This window comes from Lynx canadensis, chromosome B1, assembly GCF_007474595.2.
Source record: "Lynx canadensis isolate LIC74 chromosome B1, mLynCan4.pri.v2, whole genome shotgun sequence".
NCBI classification, from domain to species: domain Eukaryota; kingdom Metazoa; phylum Chordata; class Mammalia; order Carnivora; family Felidae; genus Lynx; species Lynx canadensis.
The window spans coordinates 97,365,887-97,393,804 of NC_044306.2; the positions used below are offsets into that span (position 1 = coordinate 97,365,887).

At 36.4% G+C, this 27,918-nt stretch overlaps 1 protein-coding gene across 1 annotated transcript; it reads right to left on the minus strand.

Annotated features, from left to right (window-relative positions):
- SLC25A31 (solute carrier family 25 member 31) lies at nt 1-27,890 on the minus strand. Its single transcript, XM_030313109.1, has 6 exons — nt 27,647-27,890; nt 18,032-18,159; nt 9,120-9,237; nt 6,426-6,580; nt 4,809-4,934; nt 1-385 (listed from the first exon to the last, which is right to left on the minus strand). The coding sequence occupies exons 1-6, from the start codon at nt 27,888-27,890 to the stop codon at nt 185-187; spliced, it is 972 nt and encodes a 323-aa protein (XP_030168969.1). The 3' UTR covers nt 1-184.
- Between the last annotated feature and the right edge of the window lie 28 nt (nt 27,891-27,918).

Sequence of the window (27,918 nt, forward strand, 5' to 3'; positions counted from 1 at the left end):
GTACGTAGGAAGGAAACCCACATTTATCTGATTTTTAGTATTTAAAACCCTTGAAAAAGCATATGCTTTATTGTAGAATCAGTACTCTAAAAAATACTGACAATAATAACACACTATCAAATTGTATACAAATGGCAGCTATATAATTTTATGTTTAACAACTTAAATATATGCATTTCTTAATTTAATCTCCTGATGAACTACCTCCAATATCAATATTAAGGAGTTCTTTAATTTTATCATATAGTACTAACACCAAAGCACCCCCTGTACCACGAAGGATATTGGAGAAGGCACCACGAAAAAATGCATTGATTCCTTCATGTTGGTATATCTTCACAAAGCAGTCTAAAGTTCCTTTATATTGCCGTTCAGCCTCACCACTCTATGTAAAGAAAGACAAATAATTTGTCATTTTAATATCTTTCATCTTTAAAAAAAATTTTTTTAATGTTTATGTTAGAGAGAGACAGAGCAAGCAGGGGAGAGGCAGAGAGAGAGGGAGACACAGAATGGAAGCAGGCTCCAGGCTGTGAGCTGTCAGCACAGAGCCAGATGTGGGGCTCGAACCCATGAACTGTGAGATCATGACCTGAGCCAAAGTCAGCTGCTCAACCAAGCCACCCAGGTGCCCCAATATCTTTCATTTGAAGACATATTTTTTTCAGCACTAAGGATAGATTAAATTAACACTGTATTAAGTAAGTATGTTGAGTCAATGGGCATATACTGAATACTGTACCCAGTGGTTGGAGAATTCTCATCTTGAAAACTGACCATATGTTAGGCTTCACAAAGTTCAAAAGATGACATCACATACTATGATTTACCCTCTCACTACTTTGCAATTAAGTGAGAAATCAATAGCAAAAAAGATAACTAGAAAAATATCAAATGTTTGGCTATTAAGAAAAACACATCTGAGAAAATATTTAAAGCCTCATAATAACTACCAAACTCCTTAACTAAAATTAAGCTTGGGTAGTAACTTATAAGGAAATTAATGACTTTGAAATATCAGAAAGGAAAGGCTGAAATTAATGAACAATCTAAACATTTTTAGAAAATAAACCTAGAGTTGGGGCGCCTGGGTGGCGCAGTCGGTTAAGCGTCCAACTTCAGCCAGGTCACGATCTCGTGGTCCGTGAGTTCGAGCCCCGCGTCGGGCTCTGGGCTGATGGCTCAGAGCCTGGAGCCTGTTTCCGATTCTGTGTCTCCCTCTCTCTCTGCCCCTCCCCCGTTCATGCTCTGTCTCTCTCTGTCCCAAAAATAAATAAACGTTGAAAAAAAAAAAATTAAAAAAAAAAAAAAGAAAATAAACCTAGAGAAAGTAGAAATAAGAACACAGCCCACAGAAATAAAGGAAATAGGAAATAAATATAACAGAAAGTATACAAAGTCAAAGTTATTTACTTGAAATATTTTACTGAAAAATTTCTAGAAACACTATTTGAGGAAAAACAAGAAAGTCTCTAAATTTCTTAGAAACATCAAATGTAACATCACTGCAGATGATCCAGAGATTAAGAAAAAGCAAGATGATATTACAAACAACTTTATGATAATTGAAAACTCAGAAGAAACAGACAAACTCCTAAAAAAGCATAATTTACCAACAGAATAAAAAATAAAACATTGGAATAATACATGAAATTCATTAAAGTAATCCAATTAGTTGCTGAACATCCTCTCTTAGAGAAAACCATGTGTCCAGATGGCTTCAAATGTGATCCCTACTAAATATTCAATGAACATTTAATTCCAATCTTACGGAAGTTATTCTAGAGAAGAGAACAAGTGGAAGACTCCACATGTTTTATGAGGCCTGCATAACCCTGGTACCAAAATTAGACTAGGACAGTACAGGAAGGAAAAATTACAAGACCAAATCACTGAAAAAATGCAAAACTCCTAAACAAAAACTAGCAAATCAAACCCAGCTAGAAATATAATACATAATGACCAAGCTGGGTTTATCCCAGGCACATAAGATTTGTTTAGCTCTGGAAAACAGATTAATGTAATATAATAGGTTAACATACAAAAAATGGAATCATCTTAATAGATATAGGAAAACATGACCACTACTCATGATTAAAAACTACTACAACCCAAAACAGAAAAGAACAGCCATAATATGATAAAGGATAACTACAAAATCCCACAGGTAACATTTTTAAAAATTTTAAACAGATTTACTTTATTTTTTAAATGTTTATTTCTGAGAGAGAGAGAGGGTATTCACACGTACATGAATGGGGGAGGGGCAGAGAGAGGAAGACAAAGCATTCGAAGCAGGCTCTGTACTAAGAGTAGAGAGCCTGATGTGGGGCTCAAATTCACGAACCTGAGCCAAAGTCAGATGCTGAACTGATTGAGCCACGCAGGTTCCCCCAGCTAACATTAATTTATGTAACACTGAAGAATTCAATAAAGGCATAAGATTAGCAAAAAAGGTTGACAGTTATTACTTCTTTAGTATAACACTAAAACAGAAGTCTCAGCCAGTGCAGAAAGGCAAGAAAAGGAAATAAAAAGTGCAAGAATTGGGACACCTGGGTGGTTAAGTGGCTAACTCTTGGTTTCGGCTCAAGTCATGATCTCACGATTTGTGGGATGGAGCCCTGCATCAGGCTCTGTGCTGGTGGCATGGAGGCTGCTTGGGATTCTGTCTCTCTCTCTCTCTCAAAATAAATAAATAAACATCAAAAAAAATTTTTTTAAAGTGCAAGAATTGATAAGGGGAAGAAACACAGTATTATTCACAGATATACACCTACGTTTAAAAAAATACAACTTCAGAGTGTAGATATAGACTAGTATTTGTAATAGGGTTTAACAAAGTTGTAGAATATAAATGAAAATACAAAAATTAAAGAGTACTATTATGGGCTGCGCTGTGTCCCCACAAAATTAATATACTGAAGTCCTAATCCTCAGTACCTCAGAATGTGACTAAATTTGGATATGGAATCTTTATAAAGGTAATTAAGATTAAATGAGCTTATTAGGGTAGGGCCTAATCCAATTTGCCCATCCTTATCAGAAGAGAAACAGAAAAAAGACCATAGGAAGACACAAGGAAAAAGACAGCCATCTATAAACCAAGGAGAAAGGTCATCAGAAGAAATCAGCCCTGCTGGACTCTTTGATTCAGACTTCTAGCCTCCAGAACTGTGAGAAAATAAATTTCTATCATTTAAGCTACCCAGTCTCTAGTACTTTGTTATGGCAGTTCTAGCAATACACACACATATACCTAAAACCCCTAGGGGTGCCTGGGTGGCTCGGTTGGTTAAGCGTCCGAATATGGCTCAGGTCATGATCTCATGGTTCATGAGTTCAAACCCCACATTGGGCTCTCTGCCGTCAGTGCAGAGCCTGCTTTGGATCCTCTGTCTCCATCTTTCCATGCCCCTCCACGGCCTCCTCTTTCTGTTTCAAAAAATAAATAAAAATTAAAAAAAAAAGCTTTAAAACTCCATACACCCACAATTTTTTTCTGAATTATTGTGAGAATAAGTGGCAGATTATCATGTCCCTTACCTTCAAACACTTCTATGTGTATTTTCTAAGAATAAGAATATTTTCTTGCATATCCAAAGTACAGTTATCAAAATCAGAAAATATAACATTGATACAGTACTATTTACCTAATCCATAGTCTATATGCAAATTAACTTTCCATTTAAAAAAGTTTTTCAATGTATTAAACTACAGCTAGATATAGATCAAGAGGAAACACAGGAGTAACTAAAAATAGTCTGTGAGTGAAGTAATAATAGGTATGCTTTACCTTTTCAGGTGGCCTAAAGGATTTGTAGACATAAAATGAAGATAATGATAGTAACTACACCTCATGGCATTGTTCTGTCAATTAAATGAGTTGAAGTGCAAAATGCTTAGGACAGTATCTGGGACACAATAAGCACTCTATTACTATTCTAGCTTTCTGGGCTCATTATTTTTAACTGCCCTCATGAAACCTATCATCTAGGTATACTGAACTACTTCTCAAGCCATACCTCTACATATGTTTCCCCTCCTCTGTTTAGAATGTTCTCTCACTATCTAGAGAAAAAAAATCTATTTACAGACATTTAGCTCTCCAAGGGGACATCTGATCACTTTAAACATTTAGATATCCATCCCTCTGTTGCATTCCTGGAACCTATGCACATTCAATTTATACCATTAACTGTATGCATTTAATACTATGCTATTAATTTGGAAGCAGATTCTACCTTATTTTGTGTCACCATAACGTAGCATAGATTAGGCACTCAAATATTTGCTAAACAAATGAATGTAGCAAGTAACATCAATAAGCTGGATGTACCAAAATTTTGATTTGGAGATTTATATTTAGAACATAGATCATTAAAACAAGTTTTCATCCTCAGAGTTAAAAATTATTTCCTTTATTAAAATATACTACAACAAATAATAACATGTCAATGGCTTGTGACAGGGCTTACTGCACTTAACCTAATATTCATTTAAGATAGACATACTCATCCAATCCGTGCCATCCTCCTCCAACCCCTGCCATCCCCCTCCACCTTTCAGATATGTTATAGGAATGGAAAGAATTTGTATTTTGATAACAAAAGAGGAAGAAACTTTTGCTGGATGAAGTTTGTTTGGAGATAAGAAAGGATACAAGAACACATCATACATTTATTTTTAGTAAATAAAACAGACATCCTGCCTTTCGGCCACAATTTCTCTAAAATTTGAGTAAGTTTATATTTGAATATCAAAGATATTAGAAAATTCAATTAGGTTCACAAATAATAATATAATACCTGCATCATCATGCGTCTTCTAACTGTGTCAAAGGGATAAGAGAGAATTCCAGAGCATGTGGTCACAGCTTGAGCAATGAAAAAGGAGACAAGAAACGGGGTTTCCTTTGGTTTTGGTAATAAGCCCTAGAAAAGAAAAACATGTCAAGTAACCATCTAAATTTCCAAAATACCTTAAATTCTTAAGTCAAAGAGTAACTCCTATAATGAGAGAGAGTTCAATTATACTTCAAATGCAACAAAACACAGTTTGATTTAATGTGGAAAGATTAATATTAGATCAATAAGAAAGAAGTATGCCATACATGGCTTCACTTTAAAAGCATACCTGAAAGAAAAAAGCATACTTGCTATTATCAGAGATTTGTTATTAATGGCAAACACTAGGAGAGATAGCAGCCAGTGACCAAGAAAGTTCTTCCATGGCTCTTCCTCATAGAGTTAAAAATTAAAGAATGCCTGATATTATCATCAACAGTATTTGGTAAGCAGCTTTAAAACTCTAAGCTAGTGAAGAAACACTCCTACATTTCACAACTACTACAGGTGATGATAGAGAAAAGCAGAGGAAGAACACACATAAAATTTTCCATTACTAAATAAACATACATAAAAGCATGTTAATTTCATTAATTTAATCTGTCTAAAAAATACACACCAAACTAAAAGTAACATGTCCAGACCACAATAAAAATGACCTTCAGAACTGCTGGGTGGTTCAGTCGGTTAAGCGTCATGACTCTTGACTTTGCCTCAGGTCACCATCTCATGATTCATGAAGTGGAGCCCTGAGTCAGGCTCTGGGCTCCATGCTGACAGTACTAAGCCTGCTTGGGATTCTCTCTCTCCCTCTTTGCCCCTCCCTAACTGACACTTGCTCGCTCTCAAAAGAAACTTAAAAAAAAAAATGACCTTCAACAATTATATTTATACTAATGAGGGAAAGCAGAAACAATATGTAAAACAAAATTTCTCTGAAGTCTTCATCTTATTTAGTAAGTAATACTGATATTAATTTCATTGCTTCCTTTTGGAAGTGACTGAGAACATGGGATTTTTGCCACTTAACATAAATTACTTAATGATTTCTAGATTGTTTATCTTCAATATGGGGATATTAAAAGCTACCCTAGGAAATTGCAAGAAAACACTTAACAAAGTTCCTAGAACTAAGTAGTAACTCAAAAAATGGTAGCTATAATTACAATCTTCCTCTTTCCTACTTTATGATAAGTGATAATAAAGTGAATGTAAAATCAGAAAACCTGTTAGAAGGTGTCTTTCTATATGCTAAAGATTTGATTATGATGTAAGCCTAATTAGCAGGTTTTCTATTTGTAACACAATATACAGTGAGTTGTTCAGTTGCAAACAGCACAAAAACTTAATGTTTGGGTTTATGCTTTATATGTAAAGTGAGATCCATAATCAAGTTATAATTTAATAAGGTTATGGCAAAGTCATGATTAAACAAAATTCTATAATGTCTCTTATTTCATCATTTATTTTCATTTCCATAATTAAAAGTAAACATATCTGCTGAACAAACTACTCATTAAAACAATAAAAAGAAACAAACCAGGTATTTAATATACAGCAGCTAAAGCCTCAAATTACCTTAACGGTGTCATATGCTCCAAAATAGGAGGCTCGGTACACAATGATGCCCTGAACTGAAACACCAAACCCTTGGTACAAACCAACAATTCCATCTGATTTTGCTATTTTTATAATACAGTCACCTAAACCCTTGAATTGCCGCTCTTCAGGACCTAAAATAAAACCATTTAAAATGTATTAGCAACGTTACATATCAGATAAACACTTTAATCAAAGTAATTAATCTTACAGACTTAAATGATCTGAAACTGCCATTTAGAAATCTTTCTAATAAAAAAGGACACAAATGAAAATCCTCTCATTTGTTTACAGAGAATTAATATTTCAAATAGTATCTTAAAATATTTTAACTGAAAATATTAATCTCTTATAAAAGCAATCTAGGGGTGCCTGGGTGGCTCAGTTAGTTAAGCGTTGGGCTCTTGATTTCAGTTCAGGTCATAATCTCACAGTTCATAGGATCCAGCCCCACATTAGACTCTGTGCTGACAGCTTGGAACCTGCCTGGGATTCTCTCTCTCTCTCTCTCTCTCTCTCTCTCCCTCCCTCCCCTTCTCACACACACTCTCTTTCTCTCAAAATAAATAAACTTAAAAAAAAAAAAAGCAAATAAAAGCAATATATTTCAACCAATTTGACTTGCCTAAAACATTTCAACAAAATTACCAGAAGCTACTAACTAGGGTTCAGAAAAAGAAAATAAAAATACTCCACAACTTACTTAAGTTGAAAAGCAGAAAGACAGACACAGCAAAAAGACAAAGCCAAGAACTAGCAATTTTAAGGATTAATAGTTTAGATGAATTATCATATTTTTCTAGTGTTTGCTGGTTTCATTTTTATTTTCCCTTCACCTAGAACTCCTTTACAATATTTTAAAGTAATTGTATATAGAATATAATCTTTCAAAATAAACTAAATTCTCCCACTTTTGAGAGAAAAATATTACAGAACTGAACTAAAAATAAGAGAGTTTTTTTTTCACTTTCTTAGCAATAACAAGAAAATTTGGACTGCCAGTTAAACATGATAGTTGGAACTCATATTTTCATCTTTATTCAAACTGCTACCCCTTCTGAGACATTTTCTCTGATCACTTATCTAAAACTGATGTCACTCCCTGCTCCCTCAATATTTTTTCATGTCGTTTATTGCTAAATGACTGTATATTTTAGTCATTTATTCATTTTTTTTCTTACTTGTGTTTTCCCCTTGACCATGAGGTACATGGGCCATGTACCATGAGCTCCATGTTTTATGTGGAGTATCTACATGTGTGTCTCTAATCTCATATCTGAGGCAGGGCCTTGATCACAGAGGTACTCAATAAGTATTTGTCAAATGAATCTCTTGCTTTGAGAAATTCTACTAAAATGGTAATAAAAGAATAAAACAGGTTTAAAGGTATATAGGCAAGAACAGTACAACACAGAATGAAATCCACAAATATCAGCAAGATGGAAAGGAGATGGAAGAGTGGTAACTCACTCAGTAGAGCAGAAAAAGTTGAAACTTACTTTCTTGCAGAGAGAAAAGCAAGCTGTTTTACCCCAATAACCTCAGAAAGACTTAGAAATTAGAGTATTGCTCTTGAGGTGAAAGCAATGTAACATATGAATGCTCAAAACCTCACCCCCAAGAAGCCAAGTGCCTTACTCCTCTGCCATCCTCAGAACTGAACACAAGGCTCCAGACTGAATGCGGCCAATTGATAGCCCCTACCGGGGCCAGTTCTTCCACAACTGCAGAAAAAAGCCTCACACAAAGATGTATCGTTGTGAAATGTCAAGATCATTAGGGACAAAAGGTAATTAAAAAGAAAAGTCACATACAAAAGGATTGGCAGTTAAGAGATTGGTTTCTTAAGAGCAATATTAGAAACAACAGTCCAGAGAAATGTTTTCAAAATTGTGAAAGTGACTTTATTTTTAATTTTTTTAATGTAAATAAACATTAAGTAAGTAAATAAATAAATTTTTGAGACAGAGCACTAGCAGGGGAGGGGCAGAGAGAGAGGGGGACACAGAATCTGAAGCGGGCTCCAGGCTCTGAGCTGTCAACACAGAACCCGACACAGGGCTTGAACCCACAAACCGCGAGATCATGAGCTAAAGTCGGACACTTAACCAACTCAGCCACCCAGGCGCCCCAAGAAAGTGACTTTAACCTAGAATTGTAAATATGCTCAAATATTAAGTAAAAGGGTAAAAACAGAGATATTTTTAGACATTCAAGATCCCAATATATCTCCTATCTGCTCAAAAAGCTCAGGAGACTATATAAGAATATAATCTACCAAAATAAGAGTGTAACAAAAACAGAGGAAGGTATGATGAATAAGGACAGAGGCAAAGGGAATCTCTGGGATTAGAACTGTACATGTAATCTAGAGAGGAGCCATAGTTGAAACAGGAATAAATTCAGGGAGGGATCTAAGAGGTGGCTCTCTAGGAAAAAACTGGAAGTTACGAGCCATCTTCATATCTGCTCTTTTGTTACTGCAGTAATGGCCTTCTCCTTCCTTCTTTTGAGGGAAAAGAAAAAAGTAGTAATCTTTAGGCCCTATTATTCTACCATTTGGTTGAGATAAGATTTTTAGAATGTATTTCATGTTGCTATAGTATAACTCTACAATAAATACTTCACTCAAAACGCAAATAAGGAAGAGTAGTATTTTTGAAAATTCTATACCTTTTCCAATATCAGCACCTAATCGGGTTCGGGCAAAGTCTAATGGATAAACTACACATAAGGATGTTGCTCCAGCAGCTCCACCAGAGGCCAGGTTTGCAAAAAACCACCTCCAGAACTGAAACATATTAATTAAAAAGTGGTTATTAAACTATAGAATCTGTTTAAAATTTTTATTTTTATGAAGGTTAAAAAGTCAGATTTTCAAAATGCTTTTATAAAGTAAACATCTATGATAATGCATATCATATTGTGCAAAATATTTCCCTTCATGTTCACAAAGCCTGTTTCTTTCCAGGTAGTCTGGGAGATACAGTTTAAATGCTGATACACAGAAATTCCAAGATATTTTAATGGCCTCCAGCAAAAGTAGTCCAAATTAACAAGAGGCCACATAAGATAATTATCTCTTTAGACTATATAAATTTTTTGTCAATAACAGTATTAGGGGGCGCCTGGGTGATTCACTTTGTTGAGCACCTGATGCTTGATTTCGGCTCACATGATTCCAGGGTTGGGGGATTGAGCCCTATGTTGGGCTCTGCGCTGAGCATTGAGCCTGCTTATGATTTTCTCAATCTCCCCCTCTGCCCTTCTCCCCTGCTCACACAGGTGCTCTAACATACATACATGAATGAATGAATCAATCAATGAATCAATGAATAAATAAATATTAGTGTTAGCTATGGCTAAAATGTCAGGTACCTATGGAGGCTTTAGTTATATTCTTTTTTGGTATTGGGGGGGGGCAATAATACTTTATAATGCCACAATTTCACTTTGTAATTTTAGTTGATATTAAACAGCTCAAAAGTTAACAGCTCAAAAATATATTATGTTCAACTGCTGACATGAAAACTGGCAGAAATCAATTATAATATAGTTGAGTGGCATGTAAGTTAGGCCTTACTGATCTGGTTCACTTGGGCTATTGAGGTTCTTTTTTTAAAGTTTACTTATTTGGAGAGAAAGTACATGGGCATGCATATGCAAGCGGGGGAGGGTCAGAGAGAGGGAAAAAGAGAATCCCAAGCAGGCTCCATGCTATCAGCACAGAGCCCAACACAAAGCCCAAACTCATGAACTGTGAGATCATGACTTGATCACTGAGCCACTCAGGTGCCCTAAGCTATTGAGGTTCTTTTTGATAAACATTTAAAATGTGCCCTGCTTAGGTCCAGTAAACTTCTTTTTAACATCTAGAGCTTACTGGAGAAGAAAAGAATATTTGAATTGGAGTGGTTATAGAAAACCTAGGGTCCAAGGCCACTGTAACCATTTAAAATACATTAAAATGAATAATATTCTAGTCAGGTTCAGTTTTTTGCTTTATTCTCTGGCTTTTATTTCTAACAATAGTTTTAAGTCTCAGACAGCTTTGGAACTCTTGGCCTAGAAGGACCTTCCCATCATTTTTTTCCTATTTTTTTAAATACAAAAGTTATTGATTTATACTCTAATTCAAATTCAACTTCTTCCATGAAACTTCTGATCTCCAAACCCATTCAAAACTGTATGTAATCATCTCTCTCTCTCCATATACTTCAGCTCTCAGAGAATTAAAGGTGAATCCTATGACCAATATGTAAAATATGTCAACATGTTCCAGATTCTCACTTAAATAGTATTTACAATCACTTTCTTCTATTTGTAAGTATTTGTACTCATCTTACCTCCTACAGACTATAAATTTCTTGAAGTCAGGATTATTATTTAACAGCTTTATTAAAATATAATACAATTTACCAATGTAAATTCACCATACAATTCAATGGATTGATAGTATGTATATTCATTCAGAACTGTGCAACCATCAGCAGCTTTAGAACATTTTCATCACCCCAAATGCTATACCCATTAGCAGTCACTCCACATCCAACCCATCTCCCTGGGTCCTAGGTAACCATTAAGCCCCTCTCTGTCTCTATAGATTTGTCTATTATAGATACTTCCTACACAAAGAATAACACAGTAGATAGTCTTTCATGACTGGCTTCTTTCATTTAACATAATGTTTTTCAAGGTTCTTCCATGTGGTAGCAAGTATTAGCACCTCATTCTTTTTTATTGACAAATAATATTCCAGTATATGGATTTACATTTTATTTATCCATTCTTCAGTTCATGGACATTTTGGTTGTTTGTATTTTTTTGTGGCCAGAATTTTTTTTTAACGTTTATTCATTTATTTTGAGAGAGTGTGTATGTGCACATCCATGGGGCAGGGCAGAGACAGAAGGAGAGGGAGAGAATCCCCTTCCCGCACATAGTCCAATGTGGGGGTTGAACCCAGGAACCATGAGATCATGACCTGAACCGAGATCAAGAGTCTGAGTCTCACCCAACTGAGCCACCCAGGTGCCCTGATGCCAGGATTCTGAATTTACCTGTTTATTTCACAATACAAGTCATAGGACCTTCCCCAGAATAATAGTAATATATTCAATAAATATTTGTCTAATGAGGTACTAGGAATGCCACATACTATCCTCAGACCCCTATGGCTCCTTTGCAGCAAAACTTACTAAGTTTTGTATGGGTAGCCCTGTTTCCTAATCACCCAGAGACAGTTAGATCAGGAGATTGCATTTGACCCCAAGGTAGCTAATCTATAATCTAGAAGATAATCTGTAACCTGGTAGAAAAAGATGAACAGGGCCAGAGTCTATTTCTTGGGAATGTGACTTTACAGTTCCATGCCAGTTAGCAGTAAGGACAAAAATGGAAAAGTTATTAAATAGCTCTTTTTTTGTCTTTTTTGAGACTGTTTCAAGTTATAGATCCTCTTCCAATAAAAATCACCTATGTATAAACACACTGTTAGTGGTTTAAAGTATTTGTCAAACATGCATGGATCTTAGGAAGGCAGACTGATGTGTTTCTGGGTGGATGATCATATAATTTATTATCCAAACCATGATACTTCTGACAGTGGAAGTGGGGCCTTTGAAAAAATGACACAGACAGACACAACATGGATAAATAGTGTGGCCAACCTTCTGATGGAAGAAAGAAAGAGAGAAGGAGGGAAGAATGAAAGAAGCAAGGAGGAGAAAAGAAGTATCTATGTTGAATGATAATCCTGCAAGTGTTCGTGTAACAAAATCTATCGAGGGATAGATTAAGCTAGTTAAGCTTGAAAATAAAATAGACCCAGAGGAGGTAATTTATTGATTTAAATGAGGGTTTCAGTTATTATAAATTAATAAATTCAGATATTACTATATTGTAAAAGGAGAGGGCAAGGAGAGGAATCAGGGATAGACAAGAAGATGAAATAATCTGAGGGTTCTGGAGGAAAATAATCTTGTTTCTTTTCTCTCTCTCAAGTTTATTTATTTTTTTTATTTCGAGAGAGAGAGAGCACAAGTAGGGGAGGAAAGAGAGAGGGAGAGAGAGAGAATCCCAAGTAGACTCTGTGCTGTCAGGGCAGAGCCCAATGTGGGGCTTGAACTAATGAACCTTGAGATCATGACCAAAATCAAGAGTTGGATGCTCAACTGGCTGAGCCACCCCAGTGCCCCAATCTTGTTTATTTTCAACTGTTGACAAATAGATATTGTGTGACCAGACTCAATGATGCACTGAAGAACAAATGCCCTGGAACCGAAGTTCTTTCTAACAGAGCTTGTCTGGGCATGAAGGAAAGCTGGGAGAAGTTCTAATCTTCCCTGTTGATGGTTGTGCTGGAAGCTGCTAAAAGGGGGCAGAGAAACATTCTGTACCCAGGTTCAGCTAAGGTTCACCAAGTCTAGTCACCTTAGCTCAGAGAGGAGTAGAGTTCAATTGAAGAATCTGAATTTGGGAGTGAGGAAGACCTGAACAAATGACTTGGGTCAAGTGCTCTCAGCTCTGAGTCTTGCTTTCCTTACCTGTACAGTTAGGATAAAAATACCTCAAAAGGTGAGGGGAACAGTCAATGAAACAATATAGAGCTGAGCTCAATATAGGTGCATAGCTCCCCACAATGGTTATTTTTAAAAAAATTTTTATTTTAAAACAATAGCAGATTCACATGAATCCTAAGAAATAATACAGAGAGAATCTGTAAACTCTCCAACTAATTTCCCCCAATGGTAGTATTCAGCATAACTACAGTAGAGGAAATCAACATTGATAAAAACTTAGACCTTATTCAGATTTCACCCATTTTGCATGCATTCATTTGTGTGTGTACTTAGTTTTATTCAGTGTTATCACATATCCAGTTTCCTGTGACCATCACCAGTCAACAGTTCCATGATAAAGATCCCTCAATGCTATCCTTTTACAGCCACAGCCACCTACCTCAATCCTGGCAACCACTAATATGTTTTCCATCTCAATGATTTTGATATTTCAAGAATTTTATATAAATGGAATCACAGAACAAATAACTCAAGATTGTTTTCTTTCATCCAAAGTTCCTGCATGTATCAAAAGTTTACTCTTTTTTAAAAATTTGTTGTAAAATATATGTAACATAAAATTTACCATTTTAGCTATTTTTAAGAGTATAATTCAGTGACACTAAGTACATTCACAATATCATAAAAATATTTCTACTCTCTACTTCCAGAACTTCATCATCCCAAAATAGAAACTCTGTACCCATTAGATAAAACTCCCCATTTTCTTTCCTCCTGGCCCCTTAATTCTATTTCTTGTCTACGAATTTAATTTGCCTATTCTAGATACCTAAGTGGGATCATACAATATATGTTTTATCAACAGTTTGTTTCTCTTTATTGCTGAGAAGTATTCCATGGTGTGATGTACCATAGTTTTAACTATTCACCTGTTGAAGGACATCTGGGTTAATTCTAGATTTTGATCTATTATGAAATAAGCTTCTGTGAACATGTGCACGCTAGTTTTTGTGTGAATGTAAGTTTTTATTTTCTGGGATAATGCCCAAGGGTATAACTGCTGGGACGTATGATAAGCACATGTTCAGTTTGTAAGAAACTATTGTTCTCTTTTCTAGAGTGGCAGTTATCATTCACATTCCCACCAGCAATATAGGAATGATCTAGCTTCTCTACATCTCCACTCACCAACATCTGGGGTTGTCACTATTTTAGCCATTCTGACAGGTGTGTAGTGCTATCTCATTGTGGTAGATCGATCACTTTAACGTTTATTTATTTTGAAAGAGAGAGAGAGAGAAAGAGACAGCGAGAGAGAGAGAGAGAGAGAGAGAGAGAGAGAGAGAGAGAGAGAGAGAGAGAGAACGAGTGGGGGAGGGGCAGAGAGAGAGAGGGAGACACAGAATCTGAAGCAGGCTCCAGGCTCTGAGCTGTCAGCGCAGAGCCCGACAAGGGGATCGAGCCCACAAGGCATGAGCCGAAGTCAAGACACTCAACCAAGTGAGCCACCCAGGCGTCCCACAAAAATCACTTTTAAACTCATATACTATATTTGTTTTTTCTATCTTCCCTACTTCTTTTAAAACCAGGTAAAAAAACCAAAAATACTGATTTTTCTATTTTAATTATTCTTCTTCACTTTAGAGGGGTGGGCAAAGATGAAATAAAATTTTGATGTCCAAAGTCAGAAGTAAAAGGGTCATTAATATCCAAATTTAGTAAATAATACATATTACATTCTTACGTGTGACTGAATACCTTTACATTATAAATAAGATAGGATGTCTTTATAGAAATACTAAAGATGTTCTTACCTCAAGTTCTAATATTTGAAATTTATTATAAATACTTAGCAAAGATCAAAGTTAACTTTAAAACTTGTAATGAGATGTTATTTATACTGCTAGGAATAGATGTTAGTAACAAATATTCTGGTTAAGTCAGGAGTTAAATTCTCCATTTGGCTTAGTCTTACAGAAATTATCTTTTGGGGGAGGTGGGGTGGGAAGTGTTCAGTAAAGACTTAACTCAGCAAGCCTGCACTGCCCAAACCATTTATATACTGAGATCTTCAGGACCCATCCTTGACCAGTTTCTTCAAGATAACATCTAAGCCCTTAGAAAATTCTGATTAGTTTCTTTGTATGAAAGAAAGCCTTAGGCTTTGGGCCACACCAGACAGTTCATGCTAATATGTGAATTTATGGTGAACACCTGTTTTGTATGCTTGGAACATTGGGCTAACTTATATGAGTTTGATCTCTTGGGTTAGGGAGTAGTGGCAAGAGTCTGAGTAGTTAAGGACACTCACATTCCTTGCCTATGCAACTGATCTCTCCAAAAAATCCTGGACTCCAATGCTCAAGTGAGCAATCCTATTTGACAACACATCATGTGTATTGTCACACACTGCTACTGGGAGAATTAAGTGCTGTCCATGTGACTCTACTAGGAGAAGACCACTAAAAGCTTGCATCTGGTTTCTCCCAGACTCTATCTGCCTTTTCCCTTTGTTGATTTTAACTATATCCTTTTTGCTGTAAAAAAAAAAAAAAAAAAAAAAAAAAAAAAAAAAAAAAAAAAAAAAAAAAAAACACAACCAACTCATGAGCATAATAGCTTTTCTGTGTTCTCTGAGTCCTAGTTAATCACTAAAAGTGAAGGTGATCTTGGGGACCTCTGATACAGGTTCTGAGTCAAGAAAAGTTCTAATTATTATAGCTAGCAGCTAAGAAAGACAGGGATATTTTTCTGAGTGCCTATCATCAAGCACAGTACTATGATAATAAGCACTTTAGAAGTAATGTCATCTAAACTTCACCAACTATGAGGGAGGTATTATTTTGTCCAATTTTTAGATGAGGAAAATAAGGATCAGAGACGTGACTTTCAAAACCCACAAAGCTAAATAACACAGTGCCAGGATCCAAATCCAGACATTCTAAGTCTAAAGAATTTTCTTCATTACCTTTATATTTCGCACTACATATTAGATGGTGCAAAGTACTCCGTAAACATTTCTTAATGAAATATAGACTGTGAAAAAAGGGGAGTAAAGGATATACAAGGAAATTAAAGAAGACAGCAACAAACAAATATTCCACAAACAGTTGCTTTTATAAAGAACCCACTAGAGGGCGCCTAGGTGGCTCAGTAGATTAAGCATCTAACTTCAGCTCAAGTCATGATATCACCATTTGTGGATTTGAGCCCCACGTCAGGCTCTGTGCTGACAGCTCAGAGCCTGGAGCCTGTTTCAGATTCTGAGACTCCGAGTCTCAAACTTGTGCTCTGTCTCTGTCTCTCTTTCTCTCAAAAATAAATAAACATTAAAAAAAATTTAAGATTCTCCCTCTCCCCCCGCCCCTTTCTCCTACTCTCTAAATAGATAGATAGATAGATAGATAGATAGATAGATAAAAATAAAAAGAATCTGCTAGGACAGCTAGATTGGTTGGTTGGCTTTGGCTGGTTGGGGGAAAAAGAAAAAGAGAAAGGAAGAAGGCAAAGATAGACTGTGTAAGGGCAAGGGGAAGACTTTGTAAGGTATTTGAAAGGGAGACCTTAAGAGTAATATAGGTGGTTTAGTGTATACAGAGGCAACAAAACAAATAGAAACCAAAACAAATGACATATAGCTCATATGAATAGGCAATTTTAAAACTGAAATTTTATAACCAAGGGAGTGATTACCTTGAAAAGAAAAAGCACTTTTTCAATTCAAAAAACAAAGGGGGAGGGTACCTAAGTTGCTTAGTCGGTAAGCGTCTGACACTTGATTTCAGCTCAGGTCATGATCTCATGGTTGTGAGAGCAAGCACTGCATCGGGTTCTACCCCTCCCCAGCTCAAGATTTCATGTGCTCTCTCAAAAAAACCCAAAAAACCAAAAACTAAAAGAAAAAAAAAAAAGAATTTTCTACCTTCAATTTATTGCTTCCTGTTTTTGTTTGATTTTCTTCCTATGCATTTTAATCTCAACTAGAGACTTAGTCATAAAAAAGAAAAAAGAAACAATGTACTTCTTTAAGAAATTAAATACCTCAGATATGTAGGAATACATACCTGTCCACTGCTTTAAAAATTTTTTTTAATGTTTATTCATTGTTTGAGAGAGATAGAGAGAGAGAGATGGATTGTGAATGGGGGAAGGGCAGAGAGAGAGGGAGACACAGAATCTGAAGCAGGCTCCAGGATCCAAGCTATCAGCACAGAGCCTGACACGGGGCTTGAACTCATAAACTGAGAGATCATGATCTGAGCTAAAGTCATATGCTTAACTGACTGAGCCGCCCAGGCACCCCTTTTATTAGAGGGAGAGAGATAAAGGGAGAGGGCACACATGCATGCAAGCTGGGGAGAGGGGCAGAGGGAGAAAGAGAGAGAACCTTAGGCAGGCTCCATGCTCAGTGCAGAGCCTGATGTGGGGTTGATCCCAGGACCCTGGGATCACGACCTGACCCAAAAATCAAGAGTTGGATGCTCAACTAACTGAGCCACCCAGGAACCCCTGTTGACTACTTTTTTTTGCTGAAATTTCCTAATGCAGTAGAACAGTGATTATACCATGTAAGTTATATTAAAATTAACACTTATTCAGACAAATATTATCTTGGGACAAAAGATCCTTTAGTTATTAAAATCGTGTTAAGAGATTTAGAGAAACTTGTAAAAAATGTAATTCTATGTTTCTCAAATATAGTTTCTATAACATAATACATATCAATATGTTAAAAGTTACTATGTCTTAATTACTATTTCTTCTACCACTTTAGCACCTCCTACCCAAGTAAAATATCACAGGTTAAGACAAATGCAACTATTTCTTAGAAAATGATAGATATTAAAATGTACTTACTGGGCGCCTGGGTAGCTCAGCTGGCTAAGCATCTTACTCTTGATTTTGGCTCAGGTCATGATCTCAAGGTTTGTGACATTAAGCCCAGCATCAGGCTCCAGTGCAAAGCCCGCTTGGGATTCTCTCCCTCTACCCTTCCCTGTTCACACTCTTGTGCACACGCTTTCTCTCAAAAATAAATAAATAAACCTAAAAAAATGTACTTACCTGTTTTTCTTTATTAACTCCAGACATGAAAAGTTGTTTGTATTTGTCCTTAAAAGCAAAGTTTAGAGCTTGTGTTGGAAAATACCGGATAACATTTGCCAAATTGCCACGCCAATAACTGAAGAAACCTACCAAAAAACAAAAACAAAAACAAACAAAAAACATAGTAAAAAATATAAATTTGTATTATTTAAAAATTCCCATAGTTTTAACAAACTTAGTTATTTGAACTATCTAAAATTTATACTCTTTCTCATGAGAAAAAATTAAGTTTATGTGTGAATCCACTGAAGAAAACAGGCAGTGTTAACTCCATGTGCCCCATTCCAATTTTGTTAATTTCCAATAAAAAGCCTTAAATACCCTAAAACCTATGGAAAGTATTGTCAGTTGAATACAGGGCTTTCTCCTAGTAGAACAACAGAGCTCACCAGTATTTGTCAGAGAAGCTAGTAACCCTTAGCCTCATTTCCAAATCATGACATACAATTCCTATTATTAGAACAGAATTGGTTTGTATACATACATATGAGAATGAGAAAGCTGTTAAGAGTCTAAAGTATCCTCACCTTTATGTTCTGGAACCTAGCCAGAAAAGGGATCAATTTACAATTCAAGGCAGTCTCCAGAGGCCTGATGGAGAGGTTAGAGGAAACTTTCCAGGCCAATAATCTTCCCACTTCAAATCTCCATGGATTGACCAATCCTTAAAATTCAGTCATTGTGTTACCCCTATAATTCGCAACTACCTTTAAAATCCAGAACCGATCTAGAATACAATAGGCTATCTCTTAAGTAGCCATAGTTGTGTCTACTAGATTACAAATTGTCCAATGGTTTGATCCTGCTACTTTGAATAGGATACCTCTAGTCCAAACTTGGAGAATACCCAGAATCAGTCTTCTAAAGATAAAGATTCAAATGAAAATAATCTCTGTTGACTGGGCTGATGTTCAGAAATTGAAAGTTATATTTATTTGCTAAATAAGAAAGTCTGCTTTGTGGGGGAAAAAAAAGAATCTTGGTGAGTCCCAAACTGCATATAAAGCAATTACACAAAGATAATTAAGAAACATATTTAATAGCTAAGAAATAATCTGAGTATTCACAATTGATTCAGTCTCTACTAGGACATTTAACATGTAATGGTACTGAGTGCTTCCTAAGTACTTAGTATGTGCTGGCACAGGACAAAGACTGTATATTTTATTTAATCACCACATTATGCTTATGATATAGACTCTCCTACAGTACCCATTTTATACATGCACAAAGTGAAGCTTTAAAAGTTTAAAAACTAAGGGGGCACCTAGTGACTCAGTCGGTTAAGCATCTCTTGATTTCGGCTCAGGTCATGATCTCACAGTTCGTGAGGTAGAGCACTGCACTGGGCTCTGTGCTGATAGTGTGGAACCTGGTTGGGATTCTCTCTCTCTCTCCTTCTCTCTCCGGGATTTAAATTGAAAAAAAAATTATTTGTTTAAAAAAAAAAAACTGAGTTTAGGAAAAGTGTCATATATCCAAAGATATTAGAATTTCCATTTTATACATGGTCCTTAAATATTAATAGTCATTTTGAAAATGGTTGACCCATGGGCGCCTGAGTGGCTCAGTTGGTTGAGCGTCCGACTTCGGCTCAGGTCATGATCTCATGTGTGGGTTTGAGCCCCGTGTCGGGCTCTGGGCTGACAGCTCAGAGCCTGGAGCCTGCTTCAGATTCTGTGTCTCCCTCTCTCTCTGCCCCTCCCCCACTCATGCTCTGTCAAAAATAAATAAACATTAAAAAAAAAAATTTTAGGAAATGGTTGACCCAGCTGAATGGTACTGAAATATTATGGGTTTTAGATTATAAGTTATTAGTCATAATTCTATAATTATGATTATAGTCTGAATTAATACCTCACAAAACAGTGTCATATTTAAGAGCAGTATAAAGGATTGTAACTTTGGCTAATGAATTGTATATAAATGGAAGATTTTGGAAAGACATCTGGAAATTAACATGAGAGCATAACATAGCACTGGATTTATGATTAAAAAGGTTTGTTACAGTTGGCTGAAGAATATGTTCTTTTTAGGAACCCTTTTGCACTGCTGGTAGGAATGCAAACTGGTACAGCCACTCTGGAAAACAGTATGGAGGTTCCTAAAAAAATTAAAAACAGAACTACCCTACGACCCAGGAACTGCACTAGTAGGTATTTATCCAAAGGATACAGGAGTGCTGATTCGAAGGGGCACATGCACCCCAATGTTTACAGCAACACTATCAACAATTGTCAAAGTATGGACAGAGCCCAATGTCCACCAACTGATGAATGGATAAAGAAGATGTGGTATAGAGATACAATGGAATATTATTTGGCAATCAAAAAGAATGAAATCTTGCCATTTGCAATAATGTGGATGGAACTAGAATGTATTATGCTAAGCAAAATAGGTCAGAGAAAGACAAATATCATGATTTCACTCATGTGGAATTTAAGATACAAAACAGATGAACATAAGGAAAGGGAAGCAAAAATAATACAAAAACAGAGAGGGAGACAAACCATAGAGTCTCTTAATGATAGAGAACAAACTGAGGGTTGCTGGCAGGGTGCTGGGTTGGGGGGAAGGGCTAAAGGGGTGAGGGTCATTAAGGAGGACACTTGTTAGGATGAGCACTGGGTGTTATATGTAAGAGATGAATCACTAAATTCCATTCCTGAAATTATTACACTATATGTTAAGTAATTTGGATTTAAATTTTTAAAAAAATGAATGCATCCTTTTTAGCAAAATTGCATTTGCATGAAAAAAACCTAGAAAATTCATCAAAATACAGGCCAATGTCTCAATGAAAATCTAGAAACAAATAAATCCCTAGAAGTATACCAGGAAAACTGGCAGCTCTTAACGGGTTATATCTGAAAAAAAATATAATCTCACATACATAAAATACTTTTGCATATATTTCACAGAACTCATGGATTCCTTGAAGCTACAGTGTCAGGTTAAGAACTCCTGTTTTAATCTTTTTCCATAGATCACCCTTAAAAACTTTATTCTTATTCCTTTCTTTGCATTTCACTGCTGTACCATGCTTTTAGGAACTTCAGTGTCCCTGCTAAGAGTGCAAAGGGAGAGAAACCTCGAAGTGAAATTCTGAATGCATTTTCTATAGGAATGTTATTTCTGGGGGCTAGGTTTCAGGGTTTTATTCATCTATAGTACACTAGGTACCTATGTAAGTTTCCTCAGAAAGATTACAAAAACCTACTCTATGTATAATGCAAGTTTATATCAAAGACACTCATTTATAAATGAATACCAGGAATACATGCTTGTAAATTTAGGGAAGTATACATACATATTAAAGAGTTAAAACTTATTGAGCACTAACTGCAACAGACACATGGTTGAATATTTTACAGGCATGATTTTGTTTAACTCTCACAACTATCATATCAGGTAGGTACTATTATTATACCCAGTATATAACTGGGGTGATTGAGGCTGAGATAGGTTAAATAAAAACTGCTGAAGGTCACAAGGTGAGGAAAAGGCTGGGACTTGATTCCAGAATCCAACTCCAAACCTAGATCTATTAAATTTCTACTGCCTCTCTATAAAAATCCATTCTGGATAAAAATAGTTATTTTTTGGTCAGATAATCCATTCTAGATAAAAACCAGTATTTTTGGTCAGAAAAAAACAAGAGAAAAGGATGATGCAAATGTAGGAGTATTTTGATACTCTCTAGTCATACAGAATAAAAGGGCAATTTCCTAAGATATAATCACAAAATTGGTAGGGAAAAACATAGTGATTGTGGTATCTTTCTTTGCTAATAACAAAATATCTAAGTTTTTGACTTAATTGCTAAGAAAAAAATAATTTCTTCAAAATTTAAGGCTGAGAGGGGCACCTGGGTGGCTCAGTCAGTTAAGTGGCTGACTTCAGCTCATGTCATGATCTCGCGGTCTGTGAGTTCGAGCCCCGTGCGAGGCTCTGTGCTGACAGCTCAGAGCCTGGAGCCTGTTTCAGATTCTGTGTCTCCCTCTCTCTCTGACCCTCCCCCGTTCATGCTCTGTCTCTCTCTGTCTCAAAATAAATAAATGTTTAAAAAAAAATTTAAGGCTGAGAAAAAACCATCATGAACTTAATTCTGAGAAAATAATTAAGAATTAAAATGGAACAGGGGCACCTGACTTCGGTTCAGGTCATGATCTCACAGTTTGTGAGTTCAAGCCCTGCATCAGGCTCTGTGCTGATCGCTCAGAGCCTGGAGCCTGTTTCAGATTCTGTGTCTCCCTCTCTCTCTGCCCCTCTTCTGCTCACACTGTCAATCTCTCTCAAAAATAAATAAACATTAAAAAAACACATTTAAATAAAAGAATTAAAATGGAACAAACAAATGAACTTGGGGGAAAAGAGAAGGAGAGGCAAACCATAAAACAGATTCAACTATCGAGAAAAAGCTAGACATGGTGGGGGGATGGGTTAAATGGGAGTTGGGTATTAAGGAGGGCCCTTGCTGTGATGAACACTGGGTAGTGTATGTAATTCTACACCTGAAACTAATATTACACTGCATGTTAATAAACTGGAATTTAAGTAAATACTTGAAACAAACAAAAGAATTAAAATATAGACCTGATGGGAAAATGAGAAAAAGTTACTGGTCAACTTATTAGCCAAGCCATGATAATGCTGAACATGTTTGGGTATATATATTCTAGACTGGTGTGCTACTACATGTTTTGACAATATGCCTATCAGTAAAAACTATGTAAGGCTGACTCTCAAATATGTACACATTAAAAAGATTATATATATTTTCTACTATACTACTCTGCTATGCACATTTGTAAAAATACCCAAAATAGAAATTAAAGGATGTAGGGGCGCCTGGGTGGCGCAGTCGGTTAAGCGTCCGACTTCAGCCAGGTCACGATCTCGCGGTCCGTGAGTTCGAGCCCCGCGTCAGGCTCTGGGCTGATGGCTCAGAGCCTGGAGCCTGCTTCCGATTCTGTGTCTCCCTCTCTCTCTGCCCCTCCCCCGTTCATGCTCTGTCTCTCTCTGTCCCAAAAATAAATAAACGTTGAAAAAAAAAATTAAAAAAAAAAAAAGAAATTAAAGGATGTAAAGATTCTTCATTTAAAAACCTTTTATTTGGTACCTAGTACATAGTGGACCTGCTAGGGATAGCACTAAGGACCAAATTTCTTGGGTTTATGGAGCTTATATTTTAAGGGAGAGAGACCAGGGAGACAGACTATGAACAGATAAATATGTCAAGTGGCTTTAAGAACAAAAATAATATGTGGACATGAAGACTGAGGAGGGGCTATTTACATAGGGCAGTTGGAGAAAACTTCTAGATAGGAGATATTAGAGAATAACTTAGCATTCATTTGAACAATTAAACAATATATTTAGATATCTTGCTAATTATGATGTTTTCACACCATTATTTGCTATTATCTCAAAGCACCCTTGAGGTGAGGTTCATTCTTAAGAATAAAATAAAATAAAATATTTTTAAAAATGTTAAAGAATAGTGTACATGAATATATATTTCAAATAGTCTTCTTGATACTTTCAAATATTCAAACAGTCTTCTGTCTCTATCAATCCAACTGAGCAAACATAAACTATGTTTATTACATAATAATTGAGAAAGGGTGCCTGTCAGCCCCTCTTTAGTATGCAATTCATTTTCTTTTTTTCAGAATGCCTTAGTGTCTTAGGATTTCTAACTGACATTTGGCCCAAGCATAGATACCAGTGCCAATTCATATACCAAATATTAGTAATGTTTATGTTTACTTTCCCATTTTATTTAAAATGATGTCTAGTATTTTCTTTCCATATCCCAAACCACTGTCTTCAAGATATAAAAAACCTCATAGCCAGAAACTCCTAAAAAGAGGAAAGAGAGATCTGGTAGATGCTTAAAAATGAGCTGCCTAGATCAGATCTTTAAAATATTTGTTTACCATATATGAAATAAAACAATTTTTTAAAAAACAATTACTTTAAAATATTCTTACATATATGCCTATTGTGCCCAGTGAAAAATTATAGCACAGACACCAAAATGTTACCTGTGGGGATTTCAGTGGTGAGTTGTTTTACTTTTTGATTCTTTATATTTTCTAATTTTCTATAACATGAATTTTTCATGTAATAAATGTTTAAACAGTACTAAATAAGAGTATGCATACAAAGTTTGAAGGTCCCACAAACAGCTAAAGCATAGAGTAAATCTTTAAGAACAGCATCAGTCAAGATAAATCCAGAAGCTTTTACAAGCCAAGGAAAGCTTATAGGGTGTAGAAAGATACCCAAAGAGATGTTGAAAGCTAAGTCCAGAGATTTAAAATGAAGAGATCTATCCTTGGTGTAGAAAGAAAGCAGAGATAAGTAAGAAGATAGTGAGAGACCATCTACTTGTGCCTTATGGGTTCATGTCTCTCAAGTTCATTTCATGTTGCCTAAAGAAAGGAAAAATTATCAGTAAAATTAGAGGAAACATGAAACACAAGAGAAACCTCAGAGCATTTGAGATGAGGATGTGCCTTGACTTTCAAAAAAGGGACAGGAGGTAAATTCCAGAAAATGACAATTTCAGAACTTCATTGCCCAGTAAAATTCCAGAATGATCTACCCTAGTGATTCTCAACCTTACCAGGCTCAAGTCCTCTATATAGAATAAATATTTAACATTACTTCCTTTAGGATCTAGAAATAGAAGTCAAACACTGTGACTTCTTCAACAATTTTTTAAAAATCCATATAATGCCCTCTCTACCACACAGGAAGAGAAAAGAAACGCATTTTAAATAAAATAGGGATTATATTTTATTTTTTAAATGTTTACCTATTTTGAAAGAGAGAATTGTACTGAGAGCTGTTCACCATTGTGAAAGCTCATGTCACCATGAATGCTTACACACGAGTGGGGGAGGAGCAGAGAGGGAGAGAGAGAAGCCCAAGCAAGCTCCACACTCATTTAGTTCCTGACGTGGGGCTCCATCCCACAACCATGCGATCATGACCTGGACCAAAATCAAGTGTCGGACGCTTAAACGACTAAGCCACCCAGGTGCCCCTAAAATAGGCATTTTAATTAGTAAATTGGTGAGGCATGAACACACCACAAAATTGTCAGATGCTTGCTTCCAGTTAATAATGAATGTTATACTTTAGATACCATTAACATTTCTTTTAAAAGGGCTTAATAAATATATTTGTGTATATGTATATATAATGATCATGAATTCAGTAGTTACAAATGAAGATGATGCTTAAGTGGTGATCAAATATCACCAGAATTGGTAACTAAGTTTTTACAATGGTGAACACCTTTCAGTACAATTCTTTAAAAAATTTTTTTATTGTTTGTTTTTGAGAGACATAGAGACAGAGAGAGAGAGATCAAGTGCAAGCAGGGAGAGACAGAGGGAGACACAGAATCCAAAGCAGGCTCAAGGCTCTGACCTGTCAGCACAGAGCCCAACGCAGGGATCAAACTCACAAACTATGAGTTCATGACCTGAGCTGAAGTTGACAATGGACTGAGTCACCCAGGCACCCCCTCTCAGTACAATTCTTAACAAAACAAAATACAATAGTCTTTCTACTCACAAGGTAGTTGAATTACTGAATCAGTATATATGGAAACTATGTCCCAGACAGCTTGTGTTTACGAGTAAATCAGAGTTAGGTTCTAAGCTTAGAAAATCATAAACAGGTTTTACTACTACATGAATGTCTAGTGGGAGAAGTGAGCCATTTAGGTTGCAGAATAAGTGTTTGTTGCACAGGACTGGCCATGTACAGCAGCAGAATGTTTAGCATCCCTGGATTTTGCCTTTTATATCATTGCAATTATGTATTATACCCTTCTATCTTTGTGCTAAACAAAGAATTCCCTCCAAGTTTGTAAAAATGCCCCTAGATGGCAATATTATCCCTGTTGTGAATTACTAGTCTCTTAGCATAGGATATACCATGGAGTGTGTATTCATAACAAGGCCTTGTTTATAAGAACATAAAACATCTTAAAGTTCTGCTTATGATCATCTCATTGGAGGGTAAAGAAAGCAAGCACTAGAATACTATTTAGAATGATCTCAATTTACAAGAGCCATATTGAATATGTTTAGGTTTAAATATTCTTTAAAACAGTTAAAATATAAAATAAATTAGCACTGATCAGCACAACCTGACTAGAATATTTAACTTTACCTGACTAAATATTTAAAGCAGATTAGCTAATAATAAAGAGTCCCCTACTTCTGTGAAGAAGTCTTAGAATATAAACCAAGTGGAGATAGGTTCCTACCTTTCCTATAAAAACCTTGGGGGAAACGGGAAGCTTACAAATGGGAGTGAAGAAATGTGAAGCACTATGAAAGATCTGAGCTCAGTTCTCCAGGTGAGTATCCTAAATTTACAGCTTAGATGATGCCTTAAGAGTTACACACCAAAAAAACCCAAAAAACAAAAAAAAACAGAAACAAAAAACAGTTACACTCCACCCTAAATACCACACCCAACAGGCCTAGAGGAGTTGTAACTACATCTCTGGGGACAGAATGGTTTTCTCATGGGAGAGTAACCTGGCATAGACTTAGGAGTAGAAGAAAGGGCAGGCCCTGGAGTTGAAGCCACTCCTTGTTCAGGCTACACAATAAACAGGCCTATTGCCTTTTTAAAGTTCTTGTTGAGTTTTCAACTGAATACAACTACATGGGTGATTTATAGAAGATTTTTGATAAATTTATCCTCTTATCTACTTAGCTAACTTAAGAGCAATTCTGCAACAGAAGGGTATTTAATGGTTAACAAAACGCTTTATTTATCCCTTGAAATCATTTCGGTATCACTGGAAAAAAACCTTTACAATGAAAAAAAAATCATAATTTTAATTAAGGCAGGGCTGATACAAAAAGAAAAACTGGTAATGTTATTCTCGTCTTTATTTAAAATTTTGATATTTTGCTCACTTTGGATTTTTCAAATTAACTTTGATTTTTTAAAATACTGCACTAAAATATCATTTGTCTTTACTGAGTTTTGGGGTACCCTCCTCCAATTTGTGCACGGGTGAATGCCTCTTTAGTTTCAGCCCTGGTCTTCAGTAGTTCTGAAGAATGAACAGAACCTCTTTTCACTCAATAGGTAGCAGAGTATTGGGAGGCTCCTACACTACCATATTTGGAGTACTTCTAAGAATATTATTTCAACAAATATTTAAGCAACTTAAAGCGCCTGTTAACATGCCTAATGTCATCTCCCTCAATCCTGGGAGGTCAACCATTTTCCTTCTGACCCAGGCACAACTACAGCAAGGTGTAAATCCCGATGTGAAGGAGAAACTTAAGCGAAAAAAGAGAATGTGGTGGCCTCTCCTACCCAGGACTGGTCACGTTACAGGCCTTCCTGGCTCTGGAAAGCGGAGCCTCTTAGGTTGGCTAAGAAACTGAACTGTCAACGGTATAGAAACAAACGCATCACGGACAGGCACATCTGTGGTGCAGTCACCCACTGCCGCCCCTCTCCCCTTTTCTAGCAAGCTGACCCAGACCGGGAAAGGTTGGCACGGTGGCCTCTGGTACGCACCCTGCTCGCGGGGAATCCGCACCAGGCAATCCACCATGCCTTTGTACTGAGACTCGGCGCTGATCTGTCGGGACGACGCCTGCACCTGCAGCAGCAGCTTCACCCGCTCGATGGGCGCCACGGCTGTCTTGGACACAGCCGCTGCGACCCCGCCGGCCAGTAGGTCCTTCCCGAAGGACACGGGGTCAAAGAGCCGCTTTTCCGACTTCTTCCCCTGCCTCCCCTTCGGAGGTTCACGCTGCATGGTGGGAGGACGGCGGTAAAAATGGGCA

Bases quoted from the DNA above. Each gene is read 5' to 3' on its own strand.
- SLC25A31 (XM_030313109.1), bottom strand. From the start codon at position 27,890: ATGCAGCGTGAACCTCCGAAGGGGAGGCAGGGGAAGAAGTCGGAAAAG. The intron at 18,160-27,646 runs GTGCGTACCAGA...GTTTTTTGGTAG, and splicing joins GCGGATTCCCCGCGAGCAGG to GTTTCTTCAGTTATTGGCGT. The intron at 6,581-9,119 runs GTATAGAATTTT...GTTTTATTTTAG, and splicing joins AGGTGCTGATATTGGAAAAG to GTCCTGAAGAGCGGCAATTC.